The sequence below is a fragment of the Lutra lutra genome, chromosome 10 (assembly GCF_902655055.1).
Source record: "Lutra lutra chromosome 10, mLutLut1.2, whole genome shotgun sequence".
In the NCBI taxonomy this organism is placed as follows: Eukaryota; Metazoa; Chordata; class Mammalia; order Carnivora; family Mustelidae; genus Lutra; species Lutra lutra.
In genome coordinates this window covers 79,875,182-79,895,575 of record NC_062287.1, presented here as the reverse complement: position 1 = coordinate 79,895,575, position 20,394 = coordinate 79,875,182, and the positions used below count along the sequence as shown (strand labels likewise).

General features: G+C 35.9%; 2 protein-coding genes across 7 annotated transcripts in view; one reads left to right on the top strand and one right to left on the bottom strand.

Annotated features, from left to right (window-relative positions):
• The window catches only part of ANO3 (anoctamin 3), a 419,176-nt gene that overhangs the window by 52,776 nt on the left and 346,006 nt on the right, over positions 1 to 20,394 (bottom strand). For all 6 annotated transcript variants that reach the window (XM_047690759.1, XM_047690760.1, XM_047690765.1 and 3 more), the window contains one exon: positions 18,876 to 18,936. In XM_047690759.1, coding sequence (XP_047546715.1) covers positions 18,876 to 18,936 — 61 coding nt within the window. The remainder of the gene's footprint in view (positions 1 to 18,875; positions 18,937 to 20,394) is intronic.
• On the top strand, positions 6,112 to 20,346 carry MUC15 (mucin 15, cell surface associated). Its single transcript, XM_047690768.1, has 4 exons — positions 6,112 to 6,345; positions 12,607 to 13,337; positions 15,411 to 15,560; positions 17,484 to 20,346. The coding sequence occupies exons 2-4, from the start codon at positions 12,644 to 12,646 to the stop codon at positions 17,642 to 17,644; spliced, it is 1,005 nt and encodes a 334-aa protein (XP_047546724.1). The 5' UTR covers positions 6,112 to 6,345; positions 12,607 to 12,643; the 3' UTR covers positions 17,645 to 20,346.

The window sequence follows — 20,394 nt, the reverse complement described above, 5'->3', positions numbered from 1 at the left end:
GCAGTAGTCATCTAGAGAGATTACACTTTGTAACAAAATCGAGGCTCTAAAAGAAGGAAACTTGCATAATGGTATATTCCATCATACAGACATGGAGGCATCTTGTAGGCATTTCTGCACAAGAGAGTATCATGTACTTGTTAAAGATAACAGTATCATTTTCCAGCAGGTTGCCATTTGCGAGGCTGGGCAGTTGTTTTGGGTGTTAGGAATAAGAGGCTTTACTTCAGAATTCTTCTCTGAGCAGGAGTCTAGAGGGAGCCCAGCATTCTCCATCTTAGCAAGATGCCTCCATGTCTATATCCTACACACATAACTTTTCTTCCTGTTATCCCTCACAACTGGGTCCATCATAACTCACTCACTGTGCTCCTTAATTCTGTTCATATCAGTTATCTCAAGAAGACCAAGATTTCCAGATCATCCCTTAACCCTCAAAGTCTGATTCTCTAGTTTCAGGGAAACAGACGACCTTTGTGACCATCTCCCACTCTTTCTCAACACTTTGAGATACTTTCACTTTATCCTCCCCATGCACACCAACATTACTGAAGAAAAAGACAAGTATACTGGGTGAGTTGATTTGTTTTAAATAATGATTTGAGAAGACTTGTGGCATGCTGTAATACCTTCTCTTTTCTTGTTTAACAACCAGCACATACACTCTTACCACTCTTACGTGCAATTTTGCTCTCTACCTCACCATTAAAAACAAAGTGTTCAGGGGAAATTATCCCCCAAAGCCACACCTACCCACTTACCAACACTTGTGTGCAGTAGTGTCTACACTCTCACTTGCTATAACAGAAGATTTATGAATTCATAGTTAAATCAACTCTTCTAGTAAACTAGCCCCCTCCCTTATTACCAGCTATAGGAAATTGCTCAGTGATGTACATGTACAATCATACGAAGTTGCTTAAGAGATATCTTTATGTGGGAAAAAAGGTTGATCTCGTACCTGGAAGAGCCAACAATTAGAACAATATTCTAGGTAGAAGAAATGTGAGCTTGCAGATGTCCTACACTTAGTATTCTCACTTTGGGGGGGGGGTTATTGTTAATTATATTTATTTGTTTATGTACCTACTCACTAATTCACCCATTTATACACTTAGTGAGCATTTAGTCTGTGCAAGGAATTAGTCTAGTTCTTTGGATAAAGCAATTAAGAAAGAAGACCAAAAATGTTTGCTTTCATGAGCTCTCTCATACAGGAACAGATAATAAACAATAAAAATAATGCAAAAGTACATTAAGTGACTATAAATGCTGCCAATAAAATAATGTGGAGGAAGTAAATTAAAACAGGTCAAGAAAGCAGGGTTGTAGTTTTTATAAAGATGACTAGGGAAAGCCTCTCTGTCAAAAAAAAAAATAAAATTGGAGAAGAACAATTTAATTTTTCTTTTTCTTTTTTTTCAAAGATTTTTATTTATTTATTTGACAGAGAGAAAAGCATAAGTAGGGGGAATGGGAGAGGGAGAAGCAGGTTTCCTGCTTAGCAGGGCGCCTGACACGGGACTGGATCCCAGGACCCTGGGATCATAACTTGAGCCAAAGGCCAACTGACTGAGCCAACCAGGTGCCCTGAATTATTTCATTTTTCACTCAGTTATTATTTATTGAGCAACTACTATGTGCCAAGGTATAGACACAAACTCAAAGTAATTTAACATAAGTGTTTCCATGCATGATTGGACTCATCTCAACTTCTGTTCACATTCATGCTGAAACTTTAATTTCTACCATCTCTAAACAAAAATTACTGTAGTTATCATACAATTATAGTTATTGAGCCCTACCATGTGTTTATCTACCTTATCTCATTGACTCCCCACAGGTGACTAGAAGGTAGGTGTCACTTTTGCTATTTTACAAATGAGAACACACTGGAAATGGGATAGTGATTAGACAAGGTTATGAAACCAGTAAGTGGCAAAGCTAGGATTCAACAAGAAAATTGTGAGTTGATAGCCTGAGCCTTTCCTCCATTCCTGCTGTTCTCTAGGGGATAATGAGCCTGTAGTACCAGCCAGAAGAAGAGCCCCGAGTTCTGACATTGAATAAAAATTTGATGGGGCTATCCTATGCTAACAAAGTTATTCTGGTAACATATGCAGAGTGTGACCAGGCCTGCAATTGGTAATGCTCTGAGGAAAATATAGTGTTTGCTTTCAAAATGTCTCCATCACCTTTTAGCAATATTCCCACTCTCTGGCTCTTTTCTTTTCCCCCTCCTTGATGGAACTGGAAGGGGAGATAAAAAGGCATAGGGAACTCCTATAGTGTCAGGACCTAATTAGCACAGAAAAATGCCCAATAAAATATTCTGTATCTATGAACAACTTGAAGCTTAAGCATCATTTAGAATCAGTGGTCTTGTGCTCGCTTCGGCAGCACATATACTAGAATCAGTGGTCTTCAAAATTTTAGTATAAGCTTTAAAATCCCTTTGTAAAATTGTTTATCCTTTTGTATAATTTTATAAGAACATCCAAATTTTTTTATCATATATGTAAATATTTGCCAAAGATGTGATTTCCAGCACATTACAAAAAACTGACATTTTAAAATAAAACTTTCATATTAGTCTTTTATACTTAACTCATATCCCTTTAAAATACACTTGCTATAAGATCTTACTATTGTAAAATTTAAGTTGTTTCATTTTATCTTTAAATCTACTTCTATTGTTTCTTTTATTGTTGCTTCTATTGTTTCTACCTCAGAATAATATCCTTTTGTCTGAAAGTATTTATCTTCTCCTACTGCTAACAAAAAAATTAGAAAATAAAACTAGTCATAAGAAATTAAAATAATTTTTAAAATTTCTTTGACCATGAGGCTCTTTTTAAACATCTGGATTGAGTTGTCATTATTATTAACAAAACAAGAAAATTTATACCAAAATTTAACAGATATTAAACGTGAAGCCTAATATTTTTATTAAAAACACCTCTCTTAAGGATATCAATGGGCTTTTTGACTATTTTTCAGTTGGTTCACGTATCCATGGATACGTGTTACTTCTTGCTATAGTGAGAGGTTTCAGCAACAACTCTATGTTAATCCTTTGTCTTTATGAGGATATTTACAAAGCAAACATCTTCACATAACGTGTAGATAAGAATGCAACATGTTTTGTTATAGTTATGTTGTTTGCTTCTCTGAACTACAGCTGAATTAAAGTTTGTATGTGATTTATCATGTTTTATTAAATCAGGTTTTTACAACCTTCCTTAGCTCCCCATTTTATGTAGGTGTGCATCCAAGCATGCACACCTGCATACATGTAAATGCTATGTCACAACTTGTACCTAACAAAGGGCATTGTTGTAGAATGTCCTTAGCAACAAAATGGAGCACTTAATCTTTTCATAATGTTATTGTTAAATGACGACCATTTTGTTAAAGATGACCATATTATAATACCACGTGACTTAGGAAAAAAGATAAGCTATGTTAAACAATGGTTGGCACTCATGAGAATAATCTATTTCTCTTCTCACAGAATACTGAAACAAATGTTATCAGCCATAAGGAATTTTTCCAGCTATCAATTTTACTGTATTCCTGAAGAATACCATTAAATTATCCTCAAATAATACAACCATGTTATTTGCTTTATTATTAATCAAATATTTGTTTCTTAAAGTGCCCATGCTCCTGTGGGGAGATAAAACATGAAACCAGCTATTAATGGATTTGATCTATGGCAAACAAATTCCCGATATATAGCATCAGCATCAGGCATGTGACGCTATAGGATTTGTATACAAGGGATACCATTTTGGATCCAGAACAATGTTTTAATTTTACTTGAGGCACGGTCCCAAGTTACATTCTGGTTGTATTTTCAAATCCATCAGTGACAATAATGTAACTTCATGTTCTGGTAACTCTACTTGTTGTCAGTTCCACCTTTCAGACAAAGAGAAATTATTGCTTCTTCCAATAAGTATTATGAGACTTGCTAGGTGTAAAGCAATTGGAGAGGGCCCGATGAAAGGTACCATCGTAGGTAAGTACAAAATAGTTAGGCAGGCATGTACCACATGTCATTTCAGCTAGCCTGGCTGACTAAACTGCCAGCTAGTTGTCCCTTATTGTTGAGTGACTTTGGAGGAATAAAGGGCCAACACGGAATTGATCTTACCTAGAACATGGTATATACTTGGGAATGTATCTCACTGAGGTTTCTTTGTTTGGCAAGAAATTACTTCTTTTTTTTTAAAGATTTTATTTATGTATTTGAGGAGAGAGGGAGCACAAGCAGTGGGGGCAGCAGGCAGAGGGAGAGGGAGAAGCAGGTTCTCCACTGAGCAGAGACCCTGACATGGGGCTTGATCCCAGGACCCTGGAATCATGACCTGAGCTGAAGGCAGATGTTTAACCCACTGAGCCACCCAGGTGCCCCAAGAAATTACTTTTTAACTCCAACTCAGGTGATTTCACAAAGACTTGTGATCACAAGTAAGTGGGCTAAGTAAACACTGAGGCATTAAATGCATGAATACTTCTTATTTTATGACTTTATTTCCAGATGTGCTCATGACAGGGAGGATAAAAAAGGTTTATCTCTAGGGTCATTTCTAACCAATTGGTTATGGTTATCAGGAGGGCAGTGATGAAGGGGAGTCTGAGGCCACAGGTAGAGTCTCCAGAAAAGGGGTTCATGGGAGATAAGATTCGTCTCCTACACAGTGAAAGAAGAGAATTGTAGCGACAGTACCTTGTAATTTCCATGCCTGGCAGAGGCCCTAATTACCATAGTCAAGTCAGAAAGTGGTAATGATATTCATACACATATCTAGGAAAATCCCTAAGGGCATGGCACACCTTACCTGGCCAAGTCATGTTCAGATCTCTAAGTAGAAAAAAATATTTTGTCAGCTGGAATTTTTCCTAATAACTGACTAACCTGAAAATAACCAATTGAATTCTATGAAGCCATTGCTCAGTAACCAGTTGTTTGATTAAATTCAACTTGCTTTTCTTCATACCAGTACAGATACAGATGACATATCCTTTGAGTAAACACTTTTTTAGGGGTTGGCTTAATTTCTAATCATACTCTGAAAAGGCCCTTAGGACCTCAGAACATTTAAAACCACACATTACCTTGTTCTTTCCTGAAGCCAATTAACTGGGCAGATTCTTTACATTCAGTTTGAAGGTCCTGTACATTAGCTAAAGTTTCATTTTCACTCCCAGCAGCTGGAAAGCTATCTCCTTGCACAACAGAAACTAAGTGTGTACCTCAGATGTACTGAGCTCAACGGGCCTTGGCGCCAGTCCCCAAATACTGGTGTGCAGAATATCCCAGAAAGTGCAGTTTCACTCTGCTCCCTTTCATAAGCCATGGAAGGAAGTGAAGGAAGCCTGCCAGGTTGTTATTCAACTCCAGTATTTAATCAGGCATTACCTGGGCACTTGTGAAACTCTCCAGCTTCTAAACTGAGAGTAAAAGCAAAGAGAACATGGGATGGAAACTACTTAATTGAGAAGGCTCTCAGAATTACTCTGGATCATGTGGCCATTCTCACACAGGTCCTAGTAACTCCCCAAACTCCTGAAAATCAGCAAGAAAGCCCCTCTCAATCCTGGTGATTATTTCTAACTGAACGCTTCACAGCTTTCTCAAGGAGGCCAATACACATTAATTCACTTTGTGTGAAGTGTGACTTTCTATAAAATTGATTTCAGTGGACTGCAGATAAGACCCCTCACCAGTGCGTTTTCTCCATTCAGTTTTTGGTATACAAAGGGCATCCTACTATGGGAAAGGCAGGTTTGTTGATGATGTAGGAGAATGACATGGGGCTCACACGGAGTAACAGGTGCAGGGCGTGAGTCATTTTGGTTTCCTCACCTGCAAAGGGCGAATCCAGCATGTGCCAGAAATTCTGGATACGCCAAGGAACATTACCAAAGTCTTTGTCCTTTTTTTTTTTTTTTTCTTCATTTAGGGCAGGAAATGGATGCCCCTTGTTCTTCCACTGCTCAAGAGAACTAGCCTGCCCCAAAGTCAAAACGATCAACCTATGAAACCTGGAGGGTTGGACTTTTCTTTCTTTTTTTCTTTTTTTTTAAGGTCTGAATGAGGTGATATCTTCACGCTGACAGCTGAGAAGCAGGTCAGTCAGGTTCTTGGGTGCTCTATTACACAAGCAAGATTTGGCCAGCTCCACCTAATTTTGTTTCTCTGACACCCTCCTGCTCAGTGGGACATTGTCATACTTAACCCATCTGCTTTCTCTAATGCTCGGCAGACTCATTCCAGCCAGGACAGCTGTCTGTGGTATTTCAGTTCCTGTTTGTAAATACATCCAGAACCTGAAGGTGAGTGTGGACTGGGTTACCTAGGATCCCAGCTCTCTCTCGCTCGCTCGCTCTCTCCCTCCCGCTCGCCCTCTCTCTCCCTCCCTTCTCTCTCTTTCTCTTTCTCTCTCTCCCCTTTCTTTTTTTTTTTTTTTCCCCTCTCTTTCCCTTTCTCCTTCCCTCTCTGTCTCTGGCTCTCTTTTATTTGCCAAAAAGAATCAAAGTAGGATCAACTCTTTGACAGGACTGCCTGGCAAGTAGCTACGGAGACCCTTATAAAAACAGGTAGTTGTTTCATTAAGTAATTACCTACAAAATGAGCATTTGCACTAAGTGACTTAGCTTAGCTTAGGAATTACTGCCAGATTTGCTCAATGATGAAACCAGCTGGAGAGTTAAATAAAAACCTTACTTAAAATGTACATGACTACAAGAGAGAGTTGCCTTAAGTCAGATCTTAGTATCTAAGTTTCACGATATTTAAAGTGGAAATGACATTAATATGAATTGATTATTTAGATTTAAATTATGCTTTTAGGCTTTAAGAATTTTGCAAAAGTATTAGAATATGACAGTTTTTGGAAAACAATCTTTGAATACAATGAATTACCAGCTTCTGTACATCTCTTCCAAAGATTTTATTAATCAAAAAATTGACAAAATGTTGTGTATGTAACTATTTCACTTAGTGTGGTATGTGTGTACATCTGATGCTCACTGGAAATCTTAATGGCCAAGTCAGTTGCTATGAAACACATCTTATGGAATGAAGGTGTGGATCATGTTTCTTAAAATTATTTTCAGTTTGTGGTGAGGTAAAGCTTCTTTAATTAAATGGATGTTGATTTACTGTTTGGCACTTTCTATTTTATCCATTGAGGCATTTTCTACAGACAGTAAAATATAATAGAAGGCTGAAAACTCCATGCTTGGGAGTCTAGGTCTAGAATATTCTGCAGACAGTTTTTCTTTCTAAGTTTGATGCTCTTCCACCTAATTATTTCAGTATGAAGATTATGACTAACAATGCTCAAATTAGCAGGGAATATGACATTCTATATTTTTCCTGAATTCCTGCATACCCCAGAGTCTTTTAATGAGAATTATGTTTGCAACTAGAAGTTTTTTTCCCCCCTGAAAGAAAGCCTTGTCTTTCCTTTCTTTTTAAGTCAAATAAAAGTGAAATGATATGCCTGCATTCCTCAGGTACAATCCTCCTTTCTGGCTTCTAAGTGTTCTCATCCTTTCAAAACCCTCTTATTAAAAGAGGCATTTCTAGAAGCATAGTTCATTATGTCCTCACTTATTACAGTTCTTTCATTTAGGAAAAGCAATATCCTGTTCAAGATTGTGAAGGCCACTCAAGAGTAACACCCACGGTCTGCCTGGGATATAGGCTAATGACAGACTGAATTTCCTATGATGAAGAAAAATAAAACCCATCTGTGTTAACCTGTAGCCTGAGATCTATAATAAAAAAAAAAAACAAGCAAAAGCAACTGAAAGAGAACTAGCACATTCTATGTTCTTTTTAGTTATTTTGCTGCAGAAACATGTTTTTATAGTACCCCTCAGTGCACTGAACTAATGTTATAATTTAAAAGCTTGGATTTTGTTTGACTTGCCAATAACTAGCATTTCTCTTCCCCTGCATAGGTTGATTACCTGATACAAACCAGGGTACCTCCTTATTTTTAAAGCTTGATATAAAATGGGTATGACTCAGTTATAACAAGAAGGCTGGGCAGAATAATGACTCTATGCATTTAAGGGCAAGCAAAATTATGTGGAGAGTCTGGACTTGCTTCCTTTAATGGCCGGGGTTGTTGTGTTTCTCTTACCACTTTCTACAGTCCTCCCTACAAAAGTCATAATGTGAAACCACTTTTTAGTGTCAACACCAAAAACAGAGGAGAAAACTGTGTTCATTTTCTCTGCATAGAGCAATTATCTTAAAAAAAAAAAAAGTGCAACTCACACCCTTTGAAAGTATATTTTAAAATGTGTTAAATACCACAAATAATAAAAATAGTTCAATGTATACAGAAAGGCTTAGAATCTGTGTTTAAAATATCATAAAATGAGTGGAAATCCTTTTTCTCTGTTCCCTTTATAATAATTCTTATCTTAGAAGTTTTTCAAGTTTGTAATGATCTTAGCTCTGTTCCTATGCTCTACACCCTCAAATTTCCTCTCTCAAATTTCCACCTAGGGGACAAAAAGGGCAAAAAGAACAGGAGGGGAAACGATGCTACCAGGTTCTCTTGATATACTCTCTTTCTACAATTGCATTTTTTCTTTGGTTCCACTTCTGTCTGCCTCCACAGTGCACCTGGCTGACAGATGAACTCGGGCATACACAAGCTTGCCAACCATCATCCAGCATAAATTTACACAATGAGTATACAACACACTTTAAATACTTAAACTCTGGAGATGGAGAGAGGCTGAGAGGAAAGTACAAAGAGAAAGAGCACAGATTTTTTTTATTGCCCTTCAGCGCTTCTGTACTAACTCCATTAGCCTTTGGGGCTTATACTGTGTTCAATTCAGAATAGGATTGAATTTAACCCAAATTTCCTAGTCCTTGTCCAGCAAAAGTCCAGGGCTGGGGTTCTGAATAACTGATGGTTTCAATTTCCCTTTGCTTCTATCCCTTTAAGATGAAGGGACCTGAGCGGAGAGGTGTAACCTGTTTCTCTTGGAAGCTAAGGAGCAGAAGCAAAGTTATCCTCCACTGTCAGGCCAGGATAGCAGGAATAAACCAATTTCCACAAGAGCTGTACATATAACTATATTGTTTTTGGAATAAACTGCAAATGTTATTCACAATACACATCATCCCTCTCTCCCATCTTTCTCTTTTCCCTGGAGATAAATTATAGATAGTAACAGAACACTTGGCTCATTTGGGGTATTAATACCTTAGGTTTTCAAGTTAAAATCAAAAGCTGGGTGAAGGGTAGAGAGATCCCATTGGTGGTTCAATGTTACAAAGTGAATCAGGAACAACAAAACTCACTTTGCTGACTCTTGATATGTGGATTCTCATTACGGGAAGGGAGTGAAAGCTCAATACCACATTTCTCATGTAACAGAAAACTAGAACAGCTAAGGCCTATTTTTTCCCCTTCTGGTGACCACTTCATTAGGAAGAGAAAATAACCACAAAGGGAAAGTAAATCAAAATGTATAATAATGAAAAAATGGGTGGCTAAGGACAATTCATAAATTTAATGAGACCACTGGAATTAAATAATGAAAAGGGCTATAATGTTTGCTATGAACTTGACAGAGTTCACAGGAGAAAGATTTTTCTGAAAAGATGCATGGAAGTATTTTCAAACTAAATTGAATTGTATTTTAAATGTGCTGGGTGAGGTATCAGTTTAATAATGTGTTGGTGAACTGGAGATCCTGGGGATAACTTTTGTTAATTTGTAAACTACATGCCAAAGGGGTCTACCTAGAATCATAGAGATAATAGCTGGGGTTTTCTTAAATTAGGATAAAAATGTATTTAGTGTGTTTGAGGGGTACTTAAGGTAGAAGGCCCTAGTTTTCCAGTGTTTAAAATAATGGTATTATAAACTATTTTGAGTAAAATAATAAAACTTGGAGAAGCTGTGCTTAAAAAAATGTTGGTGGGGAGAAGTTCTAAAAAGCAGCTGAATTCTATATTTCTTTGTAACCAATTTCTATATTCCTTTGTAACTTCTGTTACACAGATGGTGATGACTAGCTTTAATGCTGAGGTTTGAATCCTAACCTGATCTCTGTCACTACTCTGTGTCCTTGACACTTTTCTTTTCAATTAATTTATTTATTTTAGAGAGAGGTGGGGGAGGGGCAAAGGGAGAGGGAGAGAGCATCTGAAGCAGAACCTACACTGAGTGCAGAGCCCCACATGGGGCTCCACCTCTCGACACTGATACCATGAGCTGAGCCGAAAACAAGAGTAGAAGGCTTAACCAACTGGGCCACGCAGACTCCCCCCATTGTTTACATTTTTAATGCCCCATTTAATTATGTGTGAAACAGGATTGATAATTCCTTCCTCATTGTTGGTTTGTTTTTGGTAAGAACTAAATGAGAAAACGTGTGAAACATCTGATTTAATAAAAGCAGAGTAGTAATATGTTTTCCAATGATGTTAACAATTTTTAGGATCTAAATCCATATGCTTGGCTATCACAGAAAAGTGAATGAAATATAAACAGACAATATCACAAATACAAATACCTGTGTAATTCCTACCAGATCAAGAAACAGAGTATCAGGAGTATGCAGAGTCCGCTTCCAGTAGATTTATTTATTTTAGGGGGTGGGGAGGGGCAGAGGGAGAGAACCTTCAAGGAGACTTTCACTTAGAGTGGAGCCGGGCACAGACTTCCATTTCATGACCATGACCTGAGCCAAAACCAAGGGTCAGACATCTAACCATTGAGCCACCAAGGCACCCCTGCCTTGCCTTTTAAGTAGAATTTATTTAAGTGATAAGCATAGGGCATGGAAGATTTTACATTTTGAAAGCCTTAGGAATCCACAGGTATGGACTAATAACTGAAAGAAAAATATGTATCAGGATGTATTATAAATATATTTAAGTTGTACCACTATGTAAGATATCATTTAGCAGGAAAGAGGCACTTAAATCCAAAGGAAAATCAGAGGATGTATTTAGAGGCTTCTCAGACTCTAATGAAAAATTAAGGTTGACCATCACTGTAAACATTTTTGGGAGAGCTTTTAAGAAATGCTACGTAATACTGGACCTTAAAAATATCCGGTGCATATCCTTCCTTTTCTTATCTTGGTCATCCTGGAGGCTTTTAGTGAAAAATAAGCTCTAAGATCCAATTCAAAGAATAGGAAATCAGTTATCAGACTGTATTGTTTGGGGAGGAATAGTCTAACATTTTAAAAAGAATATTTTTTATCTTAAAGATATTTCAAATTTTATTTTTATTTTTTTAATTTAAATTCAATTAGCCTTTCAAGTTTTAGCATCCAACTAGGTTGAAGTCAGTAGAGTTGGATTTCAGTCATTCTCTTCCTTTCATTAGCTGTCTCCTAGCCACTCTGAACCTGTTTCTTCCTTTGCAAAATAGGAATATGCAAGTTATTTATTTATCTATTTTTTTGGTCCCAAGGGATCATTGTGAGGATCAAGTGAGATGATGTTGCAAACTTTCTGAGATGTAAGGCACTTACAGGAACATTATATTTTCATAATAAAAAATGGAGGTTAATGTCTACTAGCTGCACACTTCAGGCTGTATTAGTTCAAGTACTTCTAGCTATATAATTTCATTTAGTCTTCAGAACACTGCGATTTCAGTATGATTATAATGACGAATAAAGTAACTGCTTATTATGTTGATTATTTTTCACAGGTTATTCATAATAGAAGTCAGAATTTTAATATAAATCTAATTTTAAGATCTTTTCCCCGTATCCTCCTATCAATGAATTATGGTACTTCCACAGAGAAGTACCATATCAGAGGCAGAATGATAATGCTTGGATTGAAGGTCTGGACCAGGGTTTCAACCTCAACTCTGCTACTATCTAACTATGTCATTTTTTCTACACATGTTCCCAGACAGATGTTTCATTTATATAATAAGGGCACATAAGGGAAGATTATCCTGAAATCTGAGAGTCTTCCTGATTTTCCCCAGTTTTGATTAGTAGGAAGAAGGGCATCATGAAAAGTATTGTGAAAAAAGGGATATTAATTTAAAATTCAAATAACTCAAATGAGGTACTAATAAAATGTTTTTAAGTGGAAGTCCCAACTGATTCATTTTAAAGTGGTATGTTTAGAGTATAATCAGTAACTTCATTTTCATAATAAACATTCCAAATCGTATCTTTATAAAAACCGTATTTTCTTAAATATGTTGAATCAGACAGGTATACATGCTCTATATTTACAATATTTTACTTAGCAATCCATATATAATATTTCAAATACATATAAATATTTCAACTTGTCCCAAGATAAATGATCTTTGAAATAGTGGAATAGTGGTATGTGGCTTGACAAAGTTTTTGCATGGCATTTCCTTAGAAAAAAGAAGAAATAAATATTATATAGAAAATAGAACTCACTCTAGGTTTAGTATATAATCCAAAGAAAACTAACTTTTGGAATAAAGAGTATGGCATTATCAATTCAGTATTATATCTCTAGATGTTTACTTTAAAGATGTAGATCCTTTAAAAAAACACTATATCATTTAATAATTCAGATGCTTATTATTTGCTTTTTTTCAGATTCTCCTTAATAACACAAATACCAAAAAAGGCTACAATGTTGACCTCAGCCAAAATTCTACTGATTTCTAATTTGTTTAGTTTACTATTAATTGGAAGCCATGGGAAAGAAAGTCTAGAGAGAAACACAACACAAAGCATTGCAGCAGGCTCAAAAACAATGGAAAATGAATCTGTTCCTTTGGAAAGTGATAGAAATTTAAGCTCAGATAAAGAAAATAGAGAAACCTCCAATCCTGAGGCAAGTAATTCCTCTCTTTGGGACCCATTAAATAAACACCATGGAACAACAGACGTCTTCAGCAATTCATCAACGAACAACTTTTCTAGGAATCCAAGACCCATGCCCACGTCTCCCATAAGCCATCCTCTGATCCATAGCTCTGTTTCTAAATTGTCTTGGAACTCATCCATAGCAAATGAAAATTCTCTTCCAGTCTCAGCACCTCCCAAAGCTACATCTGCTATGTCTTCAGAAAAGTTCACTTGGTCTTCAGCCAGTGATACCATAAAAAGTCCTGACAACAGTTCCATTTCAGTTAGCATCCTCCCTACGGCACCAAACATCACATCTGTGACTCCCATGGTAACAAAACCAGATGAATGGCTCACCACATCCAATGACAGCTTCATAGGGTTTACCTCCTACCGAGAAACAACAACTCTACAGCCCACCTTAAAGTTTACCAATAATTCAAAAATCTTCTCCAATACATCAGACCCCCAAGAAGGTAAATATAAATGGATTTAACTTTCCTTTTGTGTGAAACTGAATCTCGAACTAAGTCATACAGATTACATCTAAAGAATGTACCATATTGAAAAAAAAAATACTACAGCAGCACAGGTGGTTCACACTTCTGAGGGGCAACTATGATATTCAGTGGAAATAATAAAGGGGTTTTCAGGCTTTAGTAAGCATACAGTAGTCATTACGTATGGGAACACGATGAGACAGCGCGACAAAATTAGAGGTAGGTTATTAGGTTGAGGTAGCAGTACAATTTTGAAGATACTGGGCAATGATTTTCACTGAATCTGAGAAAACTGCCTGAGATGCCCCATGCTTTTAGGAACAATACGCAACTGAACTTTAGAAATATATGTATGTGAAAACAGAATGAAATAAATGAATTTATAAATTATCTGATATCACATAGCAATCATAGGAAAACAGAACACTGATATTTTTTAAAAAAATGTAAGTAAACTCAACAAAATAAATCCTCCTAAATTCTTAGTTTAGTACCTAATGAATACCATAAAAAATTGTTTCTTAAATTCCACATATGAGTGAAATTATATGGTATTTCCCTTTCCCTGAAATTTTAAAAAAATACTCCTTTTCCTCCCATGAATTCAATGATTCCAAATACAACTTACTTCCAGATTATATTAGTGATGTAAACACTAAATCATACATACAAATTCCTACTTGAAAGTTGTAGTGTATAGAAGTTTTAAATTCTGAAATCTAGGCTTTATAATAGCACTGCAGCTAATAGATTTATGTACATATATTTTCATTTTAGCTATAATTTTAATGCATCTTTTCATTCATACATACTCTGATACTACATCAAGAAGTTTTGTTTTTGTTTTTTGAGATAGAGGGAACAGGGCGGCAGGGCGTGGCAGGGAAGAAGGAAAGAGAATCTTAAGCAGCACCACACCCAGCATGGAGCCCCACATGGGGCTCAATCTCATGAAAGTGAGAACGTGACCTGAGCTGTAACCAAGAGTTAGACGCTTAACTGACTAAACCACCCAGGCGCCCCTACATTGGGAATATTTTTAATAAATATTCTCTTTCTTTTGTCTCTCTAAATTCAATATACATACTAAGAATACTGAGTACTTATGTCCACCAGTGTTCTTTAATCAAAAGAAAATTGGTTAACCTTGTTTCGCTTTTATTTTAGTAGTAATTTTGCTGTAGGTTTCTAGTGTGTAGGTTAATGTTTTTATAAATGGATTTTAATATAGAATTATACACTTTATTTTTTTTTTTTTTAGAATTATACACTTTATAAGACTCCTTGCCCACTTAATAACATTCTCATGAATTTTTTTTTAAAAAACTCTGAAAATACAATACACTAAATATGAGTTCAGGGAGAATTGCATAGTTTGTTAATAACAAACTCAGGCTTCAAATAAGGTACTTAGTAAAAAGGGAAATAGAGTAAAATTTTGGGGTCCCTTAAACTCAGACCTACACATCTGTTCTCAATGTGGAAGACATTGCAAACATCTTGCTTTGGTCTATTTATTGCATCGGGAAATGTCCTGTATTAGGATATACTGCTCTTCCCTTATAGTGCCTTTTCAGTTGGGGTTTTATGGATTCATTTCCTATTACCCTCTTACTCCCATTAGCTTTTAACTTTTCAGTTATTATAGAAACAAGCCCAAAGTTCATTTCATCATTAACGTTCATTAGAAATTCAGAGTTGATTAAAAGCAATATAGCACTCAACACAAATTAGATCTTAATGGAGCATACACATGGCACTTCAGTACTATTGTTTTTAAAAAAGGAATGAGAGACAGTTATAAAAATAAGAAGTGTTTAAACATAATTAAAAATTTGAAGTATGGTTTTATAAGGAGGTATATTTGCCAATATATCCCAAATACTCAGTACTTCACAAAATACACAAACATATCACTATTATCTAATTTTTAAAAACCCAATATTGTTTAAACATTTTTTGTTATAAAGTCCAATGTACATATTTCTCTTCTTTGAAAAATTATTTTCTATTTCTTCATCCGTTAATTATTTTTTCTTTCTCCTCTAGAAAATAAAAATACAGGAGTAGTATTTGGGGCCATTTTAGGTGCTATTCTGGGTGCTTCACTGCTTAGTCTTGTTGGCTACTTGCTGTGTGGAAAAAGGAAAATGGATTCATTTTCCCATCGGCGACTTTACGATGACAGAAACGAACCAGGTAAAAACAACTTTCAAAACCTCACCCGCACACTGTGGATTTAATGAAATGAGGATGCTAATGTTCACTACCTTATCTAGAAGGGATCTGGAGATTTGTATGGCAGAAACAGGCGCAAGATTTATTCTGATCTACTCTCTGTTTCTCAAAGAACATAACCAAAATAATTATGGGCCTGTGGGTGGAATTTTAAAATTATATGGAGCTGTGGATCATTGCATCACAATTAGTTTTAAGTAAACCAAATCCCAGAACCTAAAACATGTCTATGGAATTGGAAGAGAATGGTATGCCATTGAGGGAAAAAGGGTCAGTGCTGTTAGCAAGTAACTGCACAGCCACATTTTCTGCCATTGTTGGATCTCATGGCAGCAGTAATTTGAACAATGACTTATTCCAATCTGCAGTTCTTCTAAAGTTTACACAGATGCAGGAGTCCTCAATCAATTGTCTTAATGAGTCTCTAGAACAGAATCTATAGAGTTGTATATTTGGGTACATAAAATCACAATAACGAGGAATTTTTCACTCATGGGATAGAAAAGACCAACTGTAAGATCTAAAATGAGAAATGTGTCTGCTAAGAATAAAGAACTGGATTTCTTCTTAATGTAATACTGATTAGAACAGAAATGAAATAATTGCACATAATTGATTTGTCTTTTTTTTTTTTTTATACTTCAGGGGGAAAAATGTTTTCTGTTCTACAAAGGACTCTTGCCACCATAAAAAATAGTTAAATGCCCTGGTACATCCTGTCAATAAAGTCTTGTTGATTTTACTAAGTTCAGAGCATGACTGACATATTGTTCATCTTCAAAACCAAATCCATTAACTGTAAATTTAACTGAATTCTATTTTGGGGGTTTCTAGGAATCCATATAAAATAAAAAGTGGTACTTTTCAAAATTAAAGGATAAGATTTCAAACAACAGGGGTTTCCAAACCTTTTTTTTAACTCCAGATTTACCTGTAATCACATGCAAAAGCTCAGTCTGTCAAACTGATGCAGTCTAAGATGTTGTGATCAAGGCATAATGGAATAACTCAATCACAACACCTACTTTCCTCCCTCAAGACAGCTTTGAGAAACCTCCCCCAAGTCTGTAAGATTACTGGGCACCCAGTCTGTAAACCGAAGGGGTAAAGAATACTTAGGACATAGGAATACCTAACTGAATAATTAAAATTAAATAAAATAATAATAAATTAAATTAAATTAAATAATAAATTAAATTAATTAATAATTAAAGTTAAATCACTAATCTGATTAGTAATTAGTCACTGTCTAGTACTTATTTTTACCTAGCACATACCAAGTTTTCTTTGAAAATAAATTCAAGATCATTAAGGATGTAAAAATTGGCTGTTCATTGAAAAAGTAAAAAATAATCTCATATCATTAATCAGAGAATGCCAAGTGCATGATAACCAGGATCTATCACAAAGAAATATAAGGTTTTACAAAGAGTTTTCTTCCATCTTTATCTTCCCTGGCTCAACCATAAAGATATTGAGACACTTAGTAAAATAATGACACTGATTTAAAATTAATGCTCTCCAGTATTTAAAAATTATTTTTTTACACCAGAAGTAAAAATTCAAGGCCCTGAACTCAAAATTCAATGAGACATATGTCTGTCTGTGCTTCTTCATACAAAGTACCACTCTACTTTCATTATGATTTCTCCCTTAGTTCCTTTATTTTTGGTTTGCTAGTAGTACAATTATTTCAGAAGCTAAACTGTTCTCTTAGTCTTAGAAAGAAATGTGTCATGAAAAGTATATACTTATTTAAAACTTCAAAACCAGTATCTGCAAAGCCCATATGAAATCTAGAACAATTCCTATAGTCTGGCAGATGCCCAAGCATGCATCTTCCAGACTGTCACCATAAAATAATTTTTTTTGTTACTTTTTTAGTTCTGCGATTAGACAATGCACCAGAACCTTATGATGCGAGTTTTGGGAATTCTAGTTATTACAACTCCACTGTGAATGATTCATCTGTGCCAGCAGGCCAAGAAAATGCACGCGACGGCATCCCTATGGATGACATACCTCAACTTCGTACCTCAATATAAAAGGAAAGGGAAGAAGGCTTCTGACGGCAAATGATCGCCTACACCCCAGTCTTTTCACAAGCCCATCTTCCAAAAGCTGAAGCAAGATCACTGTCATGTGGCTGTGCCAAGGAGAACTATAAAAGTATGAGACTAGGAGCAGAAACTTAGAGGATAAATCATCTAAAAGGTTTCCTTTCTTATCATTTTTGGCTCTACAGAATCATCTATTGAGTAACCTTAATTCGTATTTTGGTCTATTTTACTCTTAGTGCGAAACGTCTGTGGGAATCAGGTAAAACTAAAAGGGTTCACGATGCTTGCCCTGCCTGATAATTTAACTAACCCTGTTGTCCTAATAGCATGCATCAATATTGGCATTTTCTTGAAGGCAAATTAGGACACTTTCTTGAAGGAAAATTTTTAAAAATTTTGACTTAGAGAGTATACGGAGTTTCTGCTCCTGGGGAAATTAAGATAATGGGAGTGAGAGACTTGTATTATAGAACGTTTTACTTTCCCGTCTCAGCACATACATGGTCAGCCCCTTGAATGGCCAACCTGACAATGCTTTGGATTCAATAGGGCAATGGTAGGGAAGCTGACTCTTAACCAGGAATGGCATCAGTTCTCTTCAAAGGGTGAGGAATCTTAACATATCTGATTTCTTTTAGGACTCAATTAATTGGGTGCTTTAAAGAGTCAATGAGAAACATGGTGATAAAACTCAGCCAAAGCATATATTTGTACATAATTTTTACAGTTTTAAGATGTTAAATAAGAATAAGACTTATTATGTATTAGATATTATTGCTTAATCATACATGGAATAGATACTGTCTCTCTAAGTGTGTAAAGTGTAATGTTAAAAAATAGACATATAGAAATATTATGCAGATAACGCATTTTCTGAGCATCACTTCTACACGCAGAAGTACAAGTGTTATAAATTTGGATTCTAGCATGCTCCAGTTTTTTTTTTATAATTACCACCAGCTTTCAGCAGGAAAAACACACTCCTCAGTATAGGAAGGTCAAAGCTTTAGGGACTAGAGTATTAGCAGAAGAGTTAAATTCTCAAAGAAGCCATGAATATATGAAGCAAACAAACAAAGCAAGAGATTTCATTGTTGAATTGATACACAGGGTGTGTTTGTGTATGTGTATGTGTGTGTGTATGTATGTATGTGAAGAAACACAACAGCCTCAGAAAACAAGGACAAGCAATTAAGTAACAGAAGAACATACTTACCCCATATTGCCATAAAAATAGCAAAGAAGACGGTCCCTCCATTATCAAACAAATATGTCACCTTAATGGAAAATGAAGCAAAAATATTAATCACATATTGATTATAGTAATCTAGTGATTACAGTGTACATTTAAGTTCTATGATTTTTTTTTCAAATGAATCACATTATTTTATGGCCTGTAAATATAAGATGTGTGATCCTTTCATGAGTCCTGCAACTGTTTCTTATGATTTTTTCATGGGAAGAAGTGAGGAGTCAACATTTTCCCTATTTTCTTCTTCGGACTTCACCTTCATTTCTGCTGAAAAGGGGCTCTAGAACCCTGAAGAAGTACTGTGGGCCACTGATCGTCAGACTCAGTTTAGCTTTTCAATTGAGGCATACCTAGTTGCACTTCCTGTCAGCAAAATTTCCAGGACTGGGGAAGTTGTAACTACAACATGCAGAATTCCACCAGTGAGCTGACACTGGCACTTTCAATGGAAAGGTATCATAGTGCTTGCCCTACTTTTGGACATCTATCAGAATGTGTCATGGGTCCAATAGTGGCTACAACTTTTTTCAAGAAGTTTCATATATCATTAAACATTTAGGATATCACCCAAGTGTTTTTTTGAATCAGACATTATCTGAATTTTTATAAAGATCAGTGTACAGTTATATGATGTTACTGAATACAACATTCAGGGTTGCAAGGATTGTTTGATTTTAATAAATTATAAACTCAACTTACTTTTGCTTCCTTTCATTTGCATAATGCCCTCATTCTCTATATATTTTATATTTATAGTGAGGGATATTAAGCCAATACAGCCAAGGTAATATATGTTTTGTGGCCATATATGTATGTGCCATAGAGACTATAGGGAAAACAGGTACACTATCCTCATAGAAGAGAAAGGCCAATTAGGGGCTAAAGAACATTATTTAAAGGAAAATGGGAATACAATGGTGTCCTCTTTGCACAGTCTACAGTCATTGAGGGCATTAAAACAATACCAATGTGTATTTTAATTGTAATATCTGGGACATACTGCAAAACAATCGCTAAAACGGATAAAGGTAGAGTGTGTTTTCCTGTAAAATAAGACATTACTGAAAATATCATTATGCAAAACGTGCTCCTTTCGAAGGTTTGTGGTTAGGTGCAGGAAGTCCTAGTTGGTTCTAACTTCTGTGGTTCTTAAGGCTTGGGATTTCTAAAAATGTTATAAGAATTGGTTTTCACCACAGTCATCACTATATATTATGCACAGGTGAGAAAATGGCCATAAAGAAATTCTCTACAGAGCTCATAAAATTACACCCACTGGGGAATCCAGCGTTTTTGTTTCCAAAGGCACCTGCTGCTGCCACGCTGGTGAGCAGCTGTCTGGTTTCCTTCAGAACAGACCCAGTGCAGGAAACAGCCTCTTAGAGTGTTAGAACAGAGACCTTACACATGGGGACTTAAAGGTCACCATGAAAACATGGCTCTCCCCCTGCTTCAAGAACAACAGTGCTTTTAGAAAAGGGGC